The 19066-nt window shown below is 40.5% G+C and overlaps 1 protein-coding gene across 2 annotated transcripts in view; it reads right to left on the reverse strand.

Moving 5' to 3' along the window:
* Positions 1–19066, reverse strand: part of tanc1b (tetratricopeptide repeat, ankyrin repeat and coiled-coil containing 1b) — a 96330-nt gene that overhangs the window by 43572 nt on the left and 33692 nt on the right. For both annotated transcript variants that reach the window (XM_056390184.1, XM_056390183.1), the window contains exons 4-5: positions 12016–12120; positions 1283–1416 (exon numbers count right to left, since the gene is read on the reverse strand). In XM_056390184.1, the coding sequence (XP_056246159.1) occupies positions 1283–1416; positions 12016–12120 (239 nt within the window). The remainder of the gene's footprint in view (positions 1–1282; positions 1417–12015; positions 12121–19066) is intronic.

Here is a 19066-nt window from a genome sequence, read left to right on the forward strand (position 1 = left end):
ATTAGGTAATTATCCTCTAATAGGCACCACAGGCCATAATGTTTTGGGAAAGTCACCAAAATTAACATCGGTTTAACTGGACTGAAAAGAAGATGAGACATATTTGCATCCTTTCTGGAACAAATCTCATCTAGCTCAACCCAGTCAAACAAAATAGCAAGCCTCACCAATTCTTCATCAGTTGGAGAGAGACATGGGACTAACCTCTGATTCAACATGCGCTGACTGTTGCTGTTTAAAGCTCTACATGTTTGTACAAAGGCGTGCTGAAAGAATACAAGCAGCAGAACAGGAGGGATACTGCATGTCTGGCAGCACCATTAACAACTTGTGGAATGCTCATATTAGCAACATAACATTTCCCATTTCCACATCGCTGTGCAACTTCCAGCCTGAGGCTGCAGCCCAGAGCTCATGCTTATCACTCTTATCAAGAAAGAGCCAAACAAATTACTGACATTTAATAATTTACTTTAAGGCAGATCCAAAAACAACATGCTGAGCTAAAGATATGCTGTAAAACAGCAGTATGGAGGGAAAGAGAATTGCTGGCAGATGACAATAATGTGCTCCTCCCCATTTGAGCTCTGAGCACACACCTACATGCACACAAACAAACAAAGTAAAAACCATTACATGTCTATATTGCCTGTCTCCTCTTTTGACATCTGAACTAATGAACATGATTCCTGAAATACTTTGTAAGCCTCTTTTACATTTCTACGATTGCCGGTTCAGTGTCAAAACGTGTCCAAGACACGAGACGAGTGAGGCAAGAGTAGCATGCTGGGCTCTGCTCTGCTCTTCACACAGCCCCAGCTTAATTAGTAGAGCCAAACAAACTGAGGCTCAAACCTAGTATAACTATTTCTGGACCCGCGCTCAGACACTCTTGTTACATACTCAAGAGCCCCTGGAATAGCACTCAAGTTACTGGGAGACTAGCACACCACACTAGAGCTCTTGCACTGAAATAAAACCACTTTTCAAATAGGCAGTTACTTTCTTTAAAACATGTTAAACAAAACAGTTTGACAGTTACCGTTGGTTGTGGTGCCAAAAATCCTCCTAAATCCTCATACAAAAAAATAAAAATAATAATGCAAAGAGGAAAAAATAATCAAGCTGCAACAGAAAATCCATTCTTCTGTTACACTGTAACAACTCCCTCCTCCTCTCATCCTTTCCATCTCTCCTCTATCTCTATCTGTGCGCTGCAGCGGTAGCAGCAGCTGCTGTTGGAAGAGGGAGGGAGTTGGAGGGGAGGGAGAAAATGAAATACCTTCTTTTCATTCTTGTCGTCCATAGGTATGCGTGCCGTACCCGGGATCCCTTCTCCCAGTAAAAAGCCCAGCCTTGTCATCAGTTCCTGGGTGGCAGGGGAGGAGGAGCTTGGCTGTTTCTCTGCTTGCAGCACTAGAAAAGAGAGAGAGAGAGAGAGAGAGAGAGAGGGAGAGAGATAAAGAGAGAGAGAGAGAGAAAAAAAAGAGAGAGAGAAAAAAAGAGAGAGAGAGAGAGAGAGAGAAAGAGAAATTCTCAATGTTAGCGGGCAGATTCCCTCTCTCCACTGGATGGCCCACACAGGGGCCACTTTGCCTGCCCTGCCCTCCTCAGCTCTGCTCTGAAATGCTATGCTGCACTCTCCAGCTGCTGCTGATGTAGTGCAGACCTGGAGAGGGGGAGCAAAGAAGAGCAAGGGAGAGAGAGAAGGGGGAGAGAGAGTGGTGGGGGTGATAGTTTATGTGTGTGTGTATGTGTGTGAGAGAGAGAAAGAGAGAGAGAGAGTCTGAATACATGTGAATGTCTAGCATTGTTAAGAAAGCACTGTGTGTGTGTGTGTGTGTGTGTGTGTGTGTGTGTGTGTGTGTGTGTGTGTGTGTGTGTGTGTGTGTGTGTGTGTCCAGCAACACGCCTTGAGTGCCAATTCCAGGGCTTTCTGGTTGTTTACAGCTCTCACTCATAGAGCCTCTGAATATCAATGAGTGGACGTGGTCTTTTTCCAACACAGCTTAGAGTGTCTGCAGTCTTAACTCTGGAGCCTTAAAACATGTTTAGACTGCAATTTCAAGGTTGGGGTGCCACCCACAAGGCAGAGACCACGTGCAATCTTTTTCTTTTCTGTTTAAATGTATTGCCTTTTTGAATATATTAAAACCCTCCCAAAAACACTGGGGATAAATATGAGCAACTACCTGTGCTGAAACTCAGAGCGTTTTATCATCCATTCATATCTCAAATGTAGATGTGGCAAATGAATCAAGAAGACAGAGTCAAAACATTCCCTTAGAAAAACTGACCTGATCTGACCACTATACAAACAGATGGGGGGGGCATCCAAGGTACAAAAGCTCATTATACAGCTCTCTGTCAGCACCTTTTCCTCCTCTCCTTCATTTTCTCCTTTAGCCTCCTTCTTCCACAGTTATTAATAATGCTGGCAGTAAATCTGATTAAATACAAACAAAGTTCACCGGTACAGTCTACTGCCAAGCTCTGTTCAAGTCAAAATCAAGCCACCAAACACACAGACATCTTTGACATGCAAATACCCATATACATTTAACGTGTTCCCCTTCACTGTGAATGTGCATTCATTATAATCAAGTAATTACCTTCAAGCTACAACAATTTGTTATTTGTATTTTTAATCATTTTTATGTTAAAGGGAAATGTATTGCATTATACAGACAGGTGTTTCCATAATTTTTTGGACCCCATTTATGTCAGTGAGTGAAGGCTAAATAACGGAAACACTTCTCTGTATAATGCAATACAGTATATTGCAGTAACAGTGTAGCAACATCATAGGTCACTGGTCTGGTAAGGTTTAAAATGATCCTGTATGGTACTTCCAACAGTGACGCCACTATTAGCCTTTTCAAGGCTGTCTTATCGTTGAAAAGTAGCTGTTTTTTTTTTTGGTTTTTTTCCCAGACATACAAAGCATGCCTAATCAAGCAGATTGTACAAGTGGTGAGAACTAATTCACCACTAATTTAATAACACCAACGCTTCTTGGATTTTCTTGTAAACGTATGCTGGTGGTCATGATTAAAATGCAGCCGATGCCGTTATAGAACTACAGGAGAAATGTAGTGATGGAAGAATAAACCATGCCAGCAATTTATCAAAGGCTTCTGTACAAAACAGAAGTAGCCATTATGGCCTGGCACATGTTAGGCATGTGTCTTCTTCCTTCAGCCAAGAACAAAATGTGTTAGAGAGGATACTTGTCTTGTAAGTAATGGCAGACAAGCACATATCTCTAAGTTGAGGCTGTGCAGAATATTTACGTTACCCCTTTGACGTCTGCCTGGTTTCTGATGTAATTATGCTTTTATGTTGGCACTGCCTTTCAGACAGTTGCACCACCTCTTATAAAAGTACTTGCTTTTAATTTTTAGAAATTGAAATATACTATAGGCCTGAAACGAGACATAATAATACTCAAACAGGCCCCAAGGTTTTCTTGCTCAATTAACTGAAGCTTTTGTTTATATAGAAACAGACACTGAATGCTAACCTCATATGCACTGGCTGCTGGGCTTTCACTACCTTTTCTCCATTGCAAATACCATGCAGTAAAAAAGAACATACATTGAAAATCTACCTTTTATAGGGAATGTCACCCTGCTCACGTAAACGCATGAGATGAGTCTTTGGAGACCACTGGTGCAAAGACGACGCTGAGGCCTGAATGACGATGACAGTGATTTTATAGATAGTTTCAGGGTCACTGGATTATAGCACACATAATGTTAAGTCTTCACACAGCAATGTAATCATGTATAAGGGAAGTCATGCTCAATTATCATTTACTCATCGAAACATGCACAAATCTTAATAACCGGGAACAGGAGTGTGTACACTTGTTGGCCTTGACAATGTGTGGAATGTAAGTGTTCAATGCTGTGTTCTTTGGCATTACCTTACTGTGACACTTATATTTGATTTTTCTGTCATTAATTCTATTTAAGAAAAAAAAAAAAAAAGCAATAATGGAAATGATGAATTATTAGTCTAAATCACTTTCTGTGTAACATCATAGTAGTATAACTGAGATTCATGTTCATAATGAGCAAAAAGGTGTAAAATTCAACTATGGACAGATATCATCTGTATTGAAAGCTGGTTGTGGTTCAATAATAATTTGAAGTACACAACAACACATTGCAAGCTTCATCAACTTTTAGTAGATGGGGAGAGATAATGGGAATTGGTCCCAGGTCTTTAAAAGGGGGCACCTTACACATCATGCATTTATGGCCACCGTACATTAGCAGACAGTGACAGGTTGTTTTTTATTATGATTGTCTGTCAGAGGCATGGTTTTTAGCTCTAGAGCTGCAAACATTATGGATCCATGAAGAACAGAAGTCAAACACTGTGACACTCTAAAGGGATTCTTTTAGAGATTTTTCTATATGATGAGGGAAAACAAACATTACAACAGTCCTTTTCTGACATTAAATAAACGGTATGAAGCTGCACTTTAAACTGTGTTTGTACTTGCTTTGGGTATAATGTAATATAATGTTGAAAATAGTTCAATTGTTGGTAATAGTTTGTTGATGAAGTGATTCTTCACAGTTGTAGAGGTTCCTGCTAGCCCTCTGACTTTGTGTCCTTAGACTGAGTTGATGGTTTAGGAGTAAATCTTATTAAATCCATCAACCAGTTCTATATTGCTGGGCCCTGACAGGACCACTTCATCACTGGTTCTTCAAAACCACTTAAACCCACCTGCATCTGAGAACCAATGAGTAGTCCTGTACTCGTGCTGGGGCTGTGAAAGAACCTCTAGGCATGTGACATAGATACACCACAACCAACAGAAAGGCTGACATGTATGTGACACACAAGCCACGTGGGCCACATCAATAACAATATCTCCAGCCCGTGGTCTCTCTGCAAATCAATACACTGTAACAACGATACAAATTAGACGCACTGCCGACTGCAGCCATTACTGACGCAAAACCTCCACTTCTCCCAAATCTACAACAACTCTCTGTTTCTGAAAAAACAAATAAAAAGACAGCACATGCAAGTAAATGGAGAAATCTGTGTTTGGCTTATGGTTGTACCACAGGTTTATCAATTACACTACCATGGCTTGTCAACCACTTCTGAATGGATTTAGACTGTGTATACCGTGTGACTCACTAATCATTCTGTTTATACACATGATACAACAGGCCAGTTGTCTAGTACCGTTTAATTGTTTAACTCTGGGCCCTGCTCTTTTATGGATGCTATCATCACCTATTCATCACTACTTACTTTTTTACCATCCGTTGACAGCAATGACGGTCAAATGCACTAAAACTATTACAAAGATGACAGGTAGACAAAATCGAAGTCGATTTGGCTCATGTGAAGCAAATAATGCCATCTATGATTTTTGCTTCACCTTTACTGTCATACCTATTAGTTGCTCAAAACAACCATAGTCTATAGTAATCTGTAGCTGGTTAAGTGTCTTGCTCCAGGGCACCTCAGCTGTAATCACTGCTGCTAATGACCTGTTCTTGTTTATCTAGTCTTACCACTGACACTGATGACAACATATTGTAGGTGTGGAACAGTACTAGTGTGAGGAAATAATAGACAGTTTACCAGTTAGCTTTACTAGTCATTATTTCCCCAAGGACCTTCTAAGAAACATGGTCAGTGTTTCTATGTCAGTAATCCCTGTACACTTTATTGCAGATTGAACACTATGTTACTATGGTGTATGTGTCCTATTCACTACTGGGCTCAAGGCCATATAAGTGTTACAGTACTGTATGTCTCTTCCATTAAACAGAGAAGCAGAATATCAACTAGAGCAATATTATAAACCATTGGAATGGCACATTTTGGGAGACTGAGCTCACATAGTGGTGTAAATCATAAATCAAGTCAACCCTCCTCATCCTCATATGGCAACAAATAAAGAATAAAGAACATAGTGCAAAGAGGTCAGTGGGGGTTAATCGGTTTCTCAAGATGTCACGCATTCCTGAAAAGGAAAGCACGAAAGAGGTCTACCCGTCTTCTAAAATAACCTGACAGTGGACTGAAGACAAGCCAGACCTGCTGTCTTCTCTCAAATTTAGGTTTGCTCTTGTTTCATGTTAATGCTCAATTGTTCTTTTACCTGGCACAGCAGTGTAGCCACACACATCTACACATAGAGTGTCTTTAGTTGTTCTTTATCTATGGGTGCATGTGTATAAAAATATAGATAAATTAATAAATACATTAATATAAATAAATTAATAAATTAAATTGTGATAATTTGTCACCATAACATAGGCTGTCCACCAGGGAGCGCTGAGAAGTTTATTGTTCAGCTATAAAATGTTTCACTCAGTGCATATCAAATTCTTTTATGACTAATTTCAATGGATTCTTTTTAATGAGGTTTATGTTCTGCCAATTTGCACATATCTGACGGAGGCTAGATAACTCTCTGGATGGAGGTGGATTAAAAGTAGCTGCCACTTTACTCCAAATGACAAAATGCCATTTTATTACAGTGTTATCGCAGTTCAATAATGTGTCATTGGAACAGTGAAGCATTTGCGCAGATATCTCTACTCCAAACTTTACTGATTAAATAACAGATTAGTTATATTAGCTAAAAGGGCAGAAATGTATTTTATGCAGGGTCATTGGATTATAGCACAATATCCTGTGCAGTCACCCCACAGCAATATAACCATATATGTGGAAATTAGAAGAAAAAAAAAATTCTATCATCATTTCTCACGCACCAGGAAATGTGATTTGTGACGATTTAAATCTGCCCATTTCAATTATTTATTTCTGCAGACGTTCTGTGGACTTTAAAAGCGGAATTAAAAAGTCTTCGGCTAACCTGATGGATAAGAGCTCTTTATACCGACATACAGTCCTAATTGTGTACAGAGAAACTAAAAAGCTCTTAGAAAACTCAGTGAATGGACAGTTGAACTATAGCTGAGCTTTCTACCAAGGTTGCAGACTGCCTCCACATCAATGATGATGAGAAAGAAAGGCTTAAAAAGAATTGTTGTCCATTATGACCTGTAATCCCACACTGGATAAATACCACCTGAAATCAATGAATGTAGTCAATCAGGATTGCTGCTCTCATTACTCTCTTGATTAATCTAGTTAATTAATTGGTCCTATCAGAATAGGCTTCACGTGACTTTGTGAAATCAACACTGGCTCTCCACTTGTATGCTACTTGGCACAACTTAATGAATCTGTTTAAGACTTTATAACTGACATTATTTATGATTCTGCAACAGGCATGATGAAACTGTGGCAGTAGGAGCTTTGTCCCTACACTAGGTAAAAATGATTGCATTTATCTGAGTAGAATGCAGTTATAAAGTAAAATACCTGCCTGATGAAAATAAGCTCGATGTGCTCTATACACTATCTGATTAGTCTATCCAACACTATCCTGTAGATATGGAAAAAACTAGGGATGTAGCTGGAACCACTTTGTTATTCCAGTAACTGTACAGCAAATGGAGGCAAAAACAAAACAACATCGTTATCTGCCGCCTGAGGAAGTTTATGAGCAGGTGTGAAATAGCAGCCGTGTGGTGCAGTGATAGACGAATGAAGACAGGAGGAGGAGGAGCAAGACAAGGATGGAGTAGGAGGGGGAGCGCCATTAACAGACTGGCTCCACAGAGTTGTCTTGGTTCTCTCCCTGCCGAGAAAACAATCCAGCCGGTGCTCATTAGCAGCTTGAGTTTCATTACCACAACAGTGGAGCCTGTTTAATGAACCCTCAATGAGAACATGCATCCTGCTTCCCCATTTAAGTTCAGAGGTACTAGGTGACGTGCTCCCCTGAAGCACGTTGAGTGCTTATTGCACATTCCAATGTTAGAACCGCAAATCTCCTTTGCTGTGAGCACAGATGGAGTGTCCAATGAGACATAACAGCATATTGAGGTTAGACAGAATCTCCAAGTAAAATGAGGTTTGGGGGGTGGGAATGGCAAGATGATAATAATCATAGTTTGACTGACATCTCAGCTTGACACCATACTCTAGCGGTTATTATTGTTGATCTAATGGTAGAGACAGATGGCATTTCATTAACCATTTGACCAACAGAACTGAAGCTTCCTGATGAAGCGATTCAGCCCTGCAGGGCACAGTGACTGTGCTCTAACGATCCTCCAGAGATGAGCAGCAAAGATTAATGAAACTTCATTACTGAGTAAAGAAAAATAAAGTTTCATCCTCCAGCTGTTAATTTAAAACAGGAGATCAACAATAAACCAGATCTGCCTTGTAAAGGAATAGAATTACCACTGTTACAGCCAAAAAGAAATCATGGCTCATTCATCTCTGCTACCACAAAGTTACTGCTTTCCTTTATGGGAGATGGTGAATGAATATCATCATATGTTCTATAAACGGGTAACAATGGGCCTTGATTATACAATTGGACTTGTCTTTATAAATATCTCAAATTGAAGCCAGTTTATAAAGATGCTTTATAAAAAACTGACCCACAGGGTTCATTCTTTAATGAAAAAAAAAAAATCTTGTTCACGTCCCTCTGTCTCCATTTCTCAATGCAGCACCGTACAAAGACAATATGAATAATTTGACATTATCTTTTATCATTACCATCTTATGAATGGCCAATTTAAAGTGAGTGAGAAGCAGACACCAGGGTTTCCTACATTTGCATTCCTTGCATGCAGCCTGTCAGGATCTCAGCTGTGGCTGTGAGATCGTGAGTCAGATTACTTCTATTTGATTAGATGTTTTCCGTCAGGAATTAAGAAAAACATCAGACCACATTCATCCAATTCACACTGTGTCGTCAAAAAGTTGTTAATAAATGAGTAATAGATATTGTACAGGAACTGACAATGAATGGTCAGATTACTACTCAAGATGCAAATGCAATACCACAGACAGATGTTTTAAGTGGTATAAACTCGTTAAATACTTAACAATCTAAGCTTGTTTCAGAACTGACAAGATAATATGAAGAAACACGTGTTCAGTGTTGGGGCCCGGGTCTCACTGGACTAGTAACAGGTGGGGTGAAGGAGAGAGACATAACTGTGGGAGAGGACAGGACCTGAGGTTCAGCCTTGATTGACAGAAACAGAGCCCTGAGACCACAGCTGAAACAATTTTGAAAGGAAGACTGTTGACTGCTTGCTGCAAACCTACTCGTGCACGCAAAGACATAAACAAACATTAATGTGCTTGTGGACACACAGACAAAACAGAAATACACATTGCATTCACACACAAGAAACTCAATTCCTCAACAAAGACAGAGCTGTGTGAGACGACTCTACAGTAGGTCAAACGCACATTTCCTTTCTTAGCCTACAGCCATTCCTGGTTGTCCACAACACAGAGCCCTGGAAAGCTGACAGTCGAGCCCGAAAAGAAGAACAAATGAATACATTCAAAGTCAACATGTAGGCTTTAATCATATCTGAGGATAGCCAAACGAAACACGGACAAAAATGACATGGCATTAAAAAAAAAAAAAATTCTAAAAAATGACATTCATTCAGTTGCACTCAAGGTTTGTCTCTGACTATAGATGAGAAGGAAGGTTTTTCAACATTCAAGACAGGCAACTTACAGCACTCGTACAACAAAAAGCCCCTTTTCAACTCCTAATAAGTGACTTGATTTGTGGCCTAAATGTCACACAGTTCTCATGCTGCAAAACTTCCAATGGATTTTCCGACTTGGATTCTTCCGACACTGTATCAACATTCCACGCTGACGCTGACCTTGTTACAAAAGCTGCAATGTCAAACAACCATCTTGTCCTGTCTCTGCAGTTAATAAAAAAAAAAGCAAGCATTGTTTACCATCTCTGATGTAGGTGACAACACAGGCTGAAAGATGCTCTCTTTATTGACAAAAGAATATTAGATAAGTCCTTGTCACATGCAATGAGCAACGTACATTAATACAAGTTAATCCAGTTGATGTTAACAGGCCTCAGCCAAACTCAGACACTTTATCTAAACTATATCAAATGCAATGTGCACAAATTTGCCTAAATGAGAGTGAAAAGGGAGACGCATAGGATGTGTTGCTGTGCTCAAAAGCCTGTCAGCTGTTCATGAGGGCTCATCCTACTACAGCTGGGCTATTACAATTAGCCATCATTAGTCTAGAATTTATACAGTGCCTAATTGTACATAATAGTAAGTTCAGTAAGTCGGCCCATTCTAAATTCTCAGCATTAAACTCCTTACCTGCTAACTATGGCTGTGAGAAGAAGGAGGTAGAAAGTTTCTCCTGGCTAGTCTGCTTACATTAACTAAACCTACAACAAAGGATACAAGTAAGCTGTCTGACCTTAAAAACCGGTTATTTTAGTATTTGAGAACATTTACAAGTCACTCCCAGAGACTAGAATGAAACTAAAATATTTTAAATGCCTGGTGTTGCAAAATGAGGGAGACTTTTGCTCTTCTTCCAACACATATTAGCCATAAAAACGTCCTAGATTGGGCTGGACACTGGCTACTAGGGATTTTAGTGTCAATTCTTATTCGCCATAAACTGACCAGATCTGTAACTGTTCTCTACATCATCAAGAGAAGAATAACATAATGCAAAATTCAATTTCGAATTTTAGCTCAATTTTTGTGGACTTCCTTTGTTTGAGACTGACGTAGTTTGGTTATGCTCTACATTTCTTGGTTGCAAAAAGATTCTCTTGAGGCTTGGTCAGTAGATGTCACATACTGTACTTGTGAAATAACTGCCTGTTATATCGCCTGAAGAGTAATTTCAGCCTAGACAGAAATTAGAGAAGAGGCTACAACATTAAAAACAACCACGACTAGAGCTCTTCTGCGTGAGTTTTTTTTGTTTGTTTGTTTACATTATGTATACTCACATTAAGGATTATTTTTCTTTACTATGTTTGAAGAAAAGCAAAGAAGAGCGAGGTGGGAACGATAGTTTCTAAGACAGCACAGGTACGTGAAGGTGTGTGTTTATGTGCATTTGCTTCAAGGCAGATTACAGGTCTACAGATGAAGGCAACACATGTGGAATACTAGAGTGTTGTGGTATGGTGAGAAGGGGGAGAGGTTATTGACAAAGACACTGTGCCTATTACGTGCCCAACTGCAGAGATTCTCCCCATATGCAACTGCAAGAAATCCAAACCAAGTGTCTCAAAAGTTTTTTTTTCCAAGAGCACAGCTCATAAAATTAGTACAGTGCCAGTGCCAGTGCCGGTACACCAGCTGTCATGAGATAACACTTATCTGGTGTCCGCTATCTGCCGGTAGCCCGCGCTGAGCCGAGACACTGCTCTGTGCCAGCTGAATGTCAGACACACCCTCGTGCCTTGGTATGTACCATCAACAGTGACTAAGCTTTGCTGGGTTACTACTGTCTGCATATGTGAGCAATGTACAATCAGAGGGACTCTCTCTGTGTTGCCTTTTGCTAAAGATAACGCATCCTACAACTACACTTAAGCCTGTGGCAGGAATTTGAGCCATCCCACTCTGCTGGAAATCAAAATATAGCACTTAGTGGAACATTACCCCAACACACACAAACACACAACACAGGAGAGAAAAGAGACAGACACATGGAAACACAAGAACCCACATATACATGCGAAGTTACTGAGCAATTAAAAGGTTTTGTCCTCATTAAATTCCCATGAAACAAATCCACTGCTTCGGTCCAACAATGTTTCTCCATATAGTGGAAGACTGACTCTTCTGTAATCTAAACACACACTTTAAAATAAACACGGCACTATTGTTTGTATAAGGGGCCAGGAACAATGCTCACATGCACTGGTGCTTACATGGACCACTCGTGCAATAATTGATGCTACCTTTAAATTATAGAGACATATCCATGTTATAATATTCTCCTTTTTCTCCTCCTTCATTCTCAAGCCAGTTTTTTGTTGTAACTTTTTCCAATGTCTGCCTACCCCCTAAAAAAGAAAGAAAAAAAAACAGACAAAAATTGACTAAAAGCGAAACTCACCATTGTGTGAGGACTCCTTGTTATCGGCCACCTTCCTCAGTGCTGACACGATGGCATCAGAAGGAACGCGAGGACTCTCCACATATTTGGGTTTCCTGCTTGGACCTGCCAGCACGAACCGAAGATGCAGGGAGAGTGGGAGAGAGAGAGAGAGAGAGAGAGAAAGAGAGAGAGAGAGAGAACGAGAGAGAGAGAGAGAGAGAGAGAGAGTGTCAAACAAACAGGCAGAGAGGAAAAGAAATGCAAAAGACGAGAGAATTAGAGGACCAGAGAGCGAGAGTCAGGGTTCTCGCTGGATTAACGTGTTCCAGATGGGACTAGAGATGAGAGGCGGTGGTGTCTTAGTTGGACAGGCTTGGCTGCACTCCGTAGCTCACATAAAACTCTCTCACACACACACACACACACACACACACACACACACACACACACACACAAAACACACACACACACAAAAAACACACACTTTCTCAGACAGCTCCCTGCGCTGAAGGCAGCTCTGGTCTGTCTAACAACCCAGAATATTGTCTGTATGGCTGAAGACTCCCAGTAAAACACTGCTAGCCAGCTCTGGGAATGTAAACTACAGCAGGAAACCACAACAATTAGCCTCTTAGTGAACTTAAAAAACGAGTGCTCTAACACACACATGCTCTGTTGGGGATCAGCAAAACAGACAAACAAACTGAGTTTTTCTGCATGTTCATCTGTGAGCAGTCACTTAAAAGAATACCCTCTTATTGCTGCAAGGGTACATACAGTATGGGTAGATTAAGATCTCGGTGTCCTGGTGCAAGTCAGATGATGTATCTGGGACAGTGGTACAGTCCTCTAAAGACTGTCTTTGTTTTTAGTGAGGAGCTGAGGTTAGCTGGCTGCTCTGTTCCCTCCGCTCGCACCATGACAGAATTAGAAAATCCCACAGCTCTACACAAAATGCTTGGTCACTGCGCTGAACTTTACAATAAATCACTGACAGTCACCCCACTTGACACACAGCTCTTTCTGCATTATTTCCATGTTTTTGCGTACAACATCTCCAGTAATAAGTGTCTTTTAATCTGCCCTGAAGGGACAAAAAATAAGGTTGTTTATTTGAGTGATGGCAAAGGCCTACTAATTTTTTCAAAGAGTGGCAATAAAATTGTTTATACTTGCAGGAGATCCAGCAAAGACACTAGACTAAATATTAAGCCATGAAACAAACATCTCCCGAGCAACTAGATGTGCACATTTCAAGTCCTCTACTTCAAGCCAACATTTTCCTGTGTAAAAAGGAAATACACTCCAGAGTCCACATTCAAGAGCAGCACTAAAGATTCAGAAAATAATGTGAAAATAGGTGACTGTATTTAGATCCATAAATCCATAGAGAATGGCAGCAGCATGACTCCCCTGGTAACACTCCGCCATGCTACTCCAGCCTTGACCTACTGTAACCCAATCCAAACCTCCTCCTCCTCCTCCTCCAGACTCCTGTTATCAGATGACTGTATGTGTAACCCCAGTCATAACATGAAGATTGGATGGGAGAGCAGAGATAGCCATTTCCTATTACCACATCCAATACCAGTCACTCCCACCTCAAACAAAAAAATTTCCTCTGAATCAGATTGTACAATTTCTTAAACCACAGCTGCGATCTCAGCCACAGATAATGATACTGGGGGTGTGGGTTACTGAGGGGAAGGGAGTTACAGCGGCAGCCATGTGAGAGGAAATGATCTGGAGGTGACACTGCAATAAACCAAGCATGAGAGTCAAAGTCAGCTTGATGCACAGTGCCATCTATGGATCTGCAACTTGAAATGCATAGTAAGAACTGTGATTTTCATACCTGAAAAGAGCTTCTGCCTCTTCAAACATTGTGTTCTCTTGCTTGTTAACAGACGTCAAGGCATAAACTCAAACTCAAAAAAACTCAACGTAAAAGCCCAAAGCTGAATGTAACTGTCCGTCAGAGGAGCTGGAAGCAGTAGTGTAGTATGTTGTGATCATAATGTTGTTCAAAACTACTATACTAATAATTTCCAACACATTTGAGATGTTACAGACGTTTGATTTATGTAGATAGATGTGTCTAAGAGTCAAGGGGACTGATCCAGTGAAGTATCTACAAAAGCGATCCAAGTGAGCCTGTTGTTTGGCAGACAAAGCCGAAGAGTCTGTGCTGAAAACCTCCATTCATCTAAGAATGGTCAGGCACAACCTATTACCCAGGAGTCACACGGCTCCAATTAAAGGGGGACTTACAGAGACAGAGAGGGCTGTGTGTGAGACACACTTAGTTCAGGTAAATATCTTGGACCAAAAGCGAACTGCCTAATATGTTCCGTTGACTGTATTTCATCTAAAAACAACAGTGGGCATAGTTTGAGTAATCTAAACCATATGCTTAAGTTCAGATTCAGTTTACACAAAGTGCCAAGAGGAACACAGGATCCACACATGAAATAACAAACATGTGGCTGGCTATCAGGGGTAATTTCAGGTCACATCTAAGGGTTGATAACACAGGGAAGAGGCAAAAGGTCTTTCAGCGGGGCTCTGATGTCTGAGCATCAGACAAAGCACGGCGGAGTTTCTTTTCCATTCAAAATCTCATCTCAAGATTTAACAGGGTGCCATTACCGCTGAGCCCTTCGAGATGGAGGCCCTGACGAATAAGCAATTGCAGTCTATAACAAGCATGAAAAGGTCGCAGAGATGCGATTGTCAGACATATGACCCTTGAAGGACGATGACGGGGAGAGAGGCAGAAAGATAAAGATGTGCTCTCATTCTCATCACACCTTCGATGCAAACTCCAGAATGTAAATCTATTCACATGCAAATTAATTAGTACACAATTAACAATGATTTATGAAGGACAATCAACATTTTCTAAATTCTATAAAGAACCATGGAGGGAAATGAAAATGAAGAATGTGAGGATTTTACATCCTATCGCAAAGCTAGATTCAACAAATTAAAATGCATTAAATCTCAGTGTTCTGAACATACCCCACACAGAGAGGACAAATGAGAAATATCTCATTCTGATGCCCTCCAAAAAAAAAAAAGCAGCCAAGAGCTCATTGGTGCAAGAAAAAGCCATCAGAATGATTCAAAAGCACATTGAGCTTGAAAAGGAAAGTGAGAGAGAGAGACAGAGAGAGCGAGAGAGAGAGGCATGGTTGGCAGTAGCTTTTTGAGGGAAAAAAAACAGTCTGACATTATTTGTATAGATATATATTTGATTATTTTTCTCAATTCATTTTCAATATGCATTGTTTTGATGTATTTGCATTTCTACTGATAGTTATTATTACTGTTCAAGGTCACTATCCAGTTGTATAATGTCCTGCCCCCAATACGTAATGTCGTAAAAACCAAATGACCAAATTTGACAGATGCTTATGTAAAAGAGAAATATATATGATAGATTGTTAATGGATTGTTTTACTCTAAAATATATGTCTCGTCATCCTCAAAAGCCCTCAACCAGTCAATTTGTAGTTCGTTTTCTTAGAGAGTTAGGGTTAGGACTTGAAAGATCTTGTCTCATGCTGCATCCTTGTCTCTGTCAACTAAAACTTGTCTCTAACTTCTCTAACCCACTTGCACTGTTCCAAACTTCAAATCACTTTAACAGAAAGGGTTTAACTAGTTAGTATGTACAACTGCAACACATGGAAGATAACACCTAAAGGACAAGATCCTAAAGGAATAGCTCGCAGCAGAAATGTCAGCATGAGTACACATTAAACACTACCTGCTCACTCACTATATTAATGGAGTCGAAAACATCAGCTGCTCACCTTCAGTGTAAATATGTCTCTATGTAAATACACTTGTTAAATAAATGACAAGAAAAGCAAGCAAACAGAAAGCACGGGGGGAGGTGGGTTAAGGAAGAAAAACAGAGAGAGAAAGAAGAGCATCTCTTGGGTAAAGCAGCCAGACGAGCTGTGACTGCAGAGGACTCTTTACTCACTGGTATTCACCGTAAGACTCAGGAAGCCATGACCAGCGAGCTATCACTCAGCAGGCACATGCACGCAGGCGCACATATACACATACCAAACAGTCGAATACCTATGGCCCACAACTTGTTATGTCCAGTAAATTCCGATGAAAGAGAGGATTGTTCATGGTTACGAAGTGATCAAGGAGTTTTCCCAGCATTCTTCAAGATGGACTCTGACACTCTTCACATTTCAGCTTATCAATGAGACAGTGTGTCCTCTTTGTGCAGCAAAGGGGAATGAAAGCATTCTCACAACAGCCCTCTTTATGTTCTGAAATGTCATTCTTCAACTCAAACGTGAAAAATAATACATTCTGGCAAAAAAAAAAAAAAAAAAAGAAAAGAAAAAGAAAGATGAGATGGTATTTTGTGCACAGCACGACGAATCAGTTTTATTTAGTAAATCTGGAATGGTCTTGTTAATAGCTGTACCAAGATTTAAACCTTTCACCGTTATGGTTGCAAAAAAGTAGAGAAAGATTACAGGCATGGTTCATTACTTAACATGTGAATGCTAATTTATGATTCATTCCCTTTTCACAGCTTGACATATTACCATTATCCTCTCTGGTTAATGCAACTTCTGCACTGTACCACATTGAGAGACTGATAATCTTTTTTTTTTTCTTTTTTTAAACACAATATGTTTAATAGTCATGATTGATCTCACACATAACTCAGGTAGTGTCAAGTAAGACTTTAACCATTTACAATCTAATATGATACACCATTATATTATATGAGCATCGTGACACTACTGACTGACTGAAGAGACATTAACAGTTTATTCGGTATTGGTCTCTGAGGCAGTAGGTGAACTGGGAACCCACTGCAGATGAAAATGGGGGGCTGCACGTGATAATGAGGCAAAGCTGGAGTGTAGTGAAGCGCAGTGAAGTAGAGAACTGGATAGTACTTTTCACTGGGTGCCTATCACAGGAAGCTTTCAAAGAGTCCATGCAGCATCACAAGGTCTTTTACAGCTCAGCTCTCAGAAAGGCATCAATATTCCCCCAGGGCTGTCTGGTCGCTGTCAGTACCCCAGAGGTGACTTCAGGAGAGCTCACCTCAAAGGGGCTACAACTGCCTTTGAAGAGAGTTTCTATCCTCCTGACAGAATTACAAAATAAACTGCACTCGTCTGGCAGTGTAGAAGAAGATGAAGAAGGCTCGTAGATGAACACTGTGCTCATGTTTCCTCTGATGTTATTTGTCAGAAAGGTATTTAAACTGATTGTGAAAAATGAGCTGCAGTTATAATCCCATGACACAAACTTCTGTTAGCCGAGGTGGTTTGAGTTAAAGCAAACACTGTCCTTCAACTTGCATATGCTGTTAGCAACTACTCTGTAACTGTGAGGCTTAATGAAAAAACAGAAATCCATGAAGAAATCATCAGGTGTTTCACCATGTTCTTTCTGTTGTGTTTTATGGAGTTGTGTTAATATCCTCCAAAACTATCAGTTTCCTCTACTTTAACACAGGTGCTTTACTAAATGGCTATGGTGCTTTATAACCACAAAAAATACACTGCAAAGTCTGCGCAGTTGCTGCCACAAAACAGAAAGAGGAGACAAGTAGCAAAGAGGTCAAAGCATCAGTCAGTGAAAATCATCACCTGATCGGCTTAAATAGACACACACAGAGCTAGGTCTGGCAAGCAAAAAGCTATTGTGTCCTTGCAAGTTCCAGAGATTTTTTTCAGGTTGCCGAGTGTTCAAACATAATATGGTTTCATCCAATTGAAGAGCATCAGCAGGGTCACCAACCAGCCTTGATGACATGAAAAAAAAAAAAAATTCCTGCAGTCTTTCCTGATCCTCTGATAGAGAGATCATGACAGAATAGTGAGCTGTGCACCCTGGTGGTGATTTGCAGACCTGCTTGGCTGATCGATACGTGAATCAGCCTCCTACCCACAGAAAGCTGAAGCTCCCATCAAAGCAAAAGTCACGTAACTCGTTTCAACAGCCTAGCAGAGACCGCTACGCCTGCGGCCTCATTGCATACAGTATATACCAATTAAAACGATACACTGCTGATGACAGCAATAAATTAATATGAATTGCTGTTTTAAGATCCCTTGCAGGCTGGGTTACAGAGGCATAGCATGGGGCTCGCCGTGTCGTCATGTGACTACAGAAAGGTCAAACATCTACTGCCCATTCAGTGGCAACATTGGTATCGCCTCTGTATCTACAATCCTCCAACATCTTTGTGGAAATTCACTTCGACTAATATGTGATATTCTGCTTTTGTATATCTGCCAGCTGGTGCAGTGCTTAGATTTCAGGGATGTAGTCTGGTTTTACAAAAGTGTATGATGAAGGAGAGGTGGGCTTGTTTGCATTGTCAACAATAGTGTTAAATTGACCATATTTACATACTTGCACTTACTTAGCAGTGCAACTTTAAAGACAACAGATGTTTTTGACCCCACAACAGCACAGTAACCTATTGCAACCAGTGGAGGTCACTGTGGAGATACCCTGGAGACTGTGGGACCATGAAGTTCTATCAGTTCTAATGGCTTAAAGAGAGATGAAAATCACATTTACTGTGTCATCAACTTTACTCTACCTACTTCAGATTGAAGGCCCTCAGGTTTTTCAATTCTTGATCTTTGACCTGCACTGGGTTGGAGCAAGATGGGTCCATTCAGGCAACATTCTTGCAGTAAATGTCCTTCCCCGGGCCTTTCGAAAGCCTGTAAACTATTAGGACTGTAAAGACTAGGTGCTGTTCAACACATGTCAGAGTGCTGTGTTTCATGGTTAAGCTCTGGGTTTAGCTGATCAAAGCTGTGGCAGTCAACACCACCAGGACTTTGCGGCTCAGGCATCCGTCACACTCCTAATTAACTCAAATGTTTCTCTGTTGTCCCCTGTGAAGTTTTTCATGAAAAGAATAACCACTAAGTTGGGGCCCTCCAAACGGCGATAGATTATCCAATGTGTCAGGAAATGAAGCCAGGCCACAAAATGTTTTCTGAATTTGTGAAACCCCCCCCAATACATCAGTGATGGCTGGATGGGAAGGAGA

This window comes from Seriola aureovittata, chromosome 11 (genome assembly GCF_021018895.1).
Source record: "Seriola aureovittata isolate HTS-2021-v1 ecotype China chromosome 11, ASM2101889v1, whole genome shotgun sequence".
Taxonomy (NCBI): Eukaryota; Metazoa; Chordata; class Actinopteri; order Carangiformes; family Carangidae; genus Seriola; species Seriola aureovittata.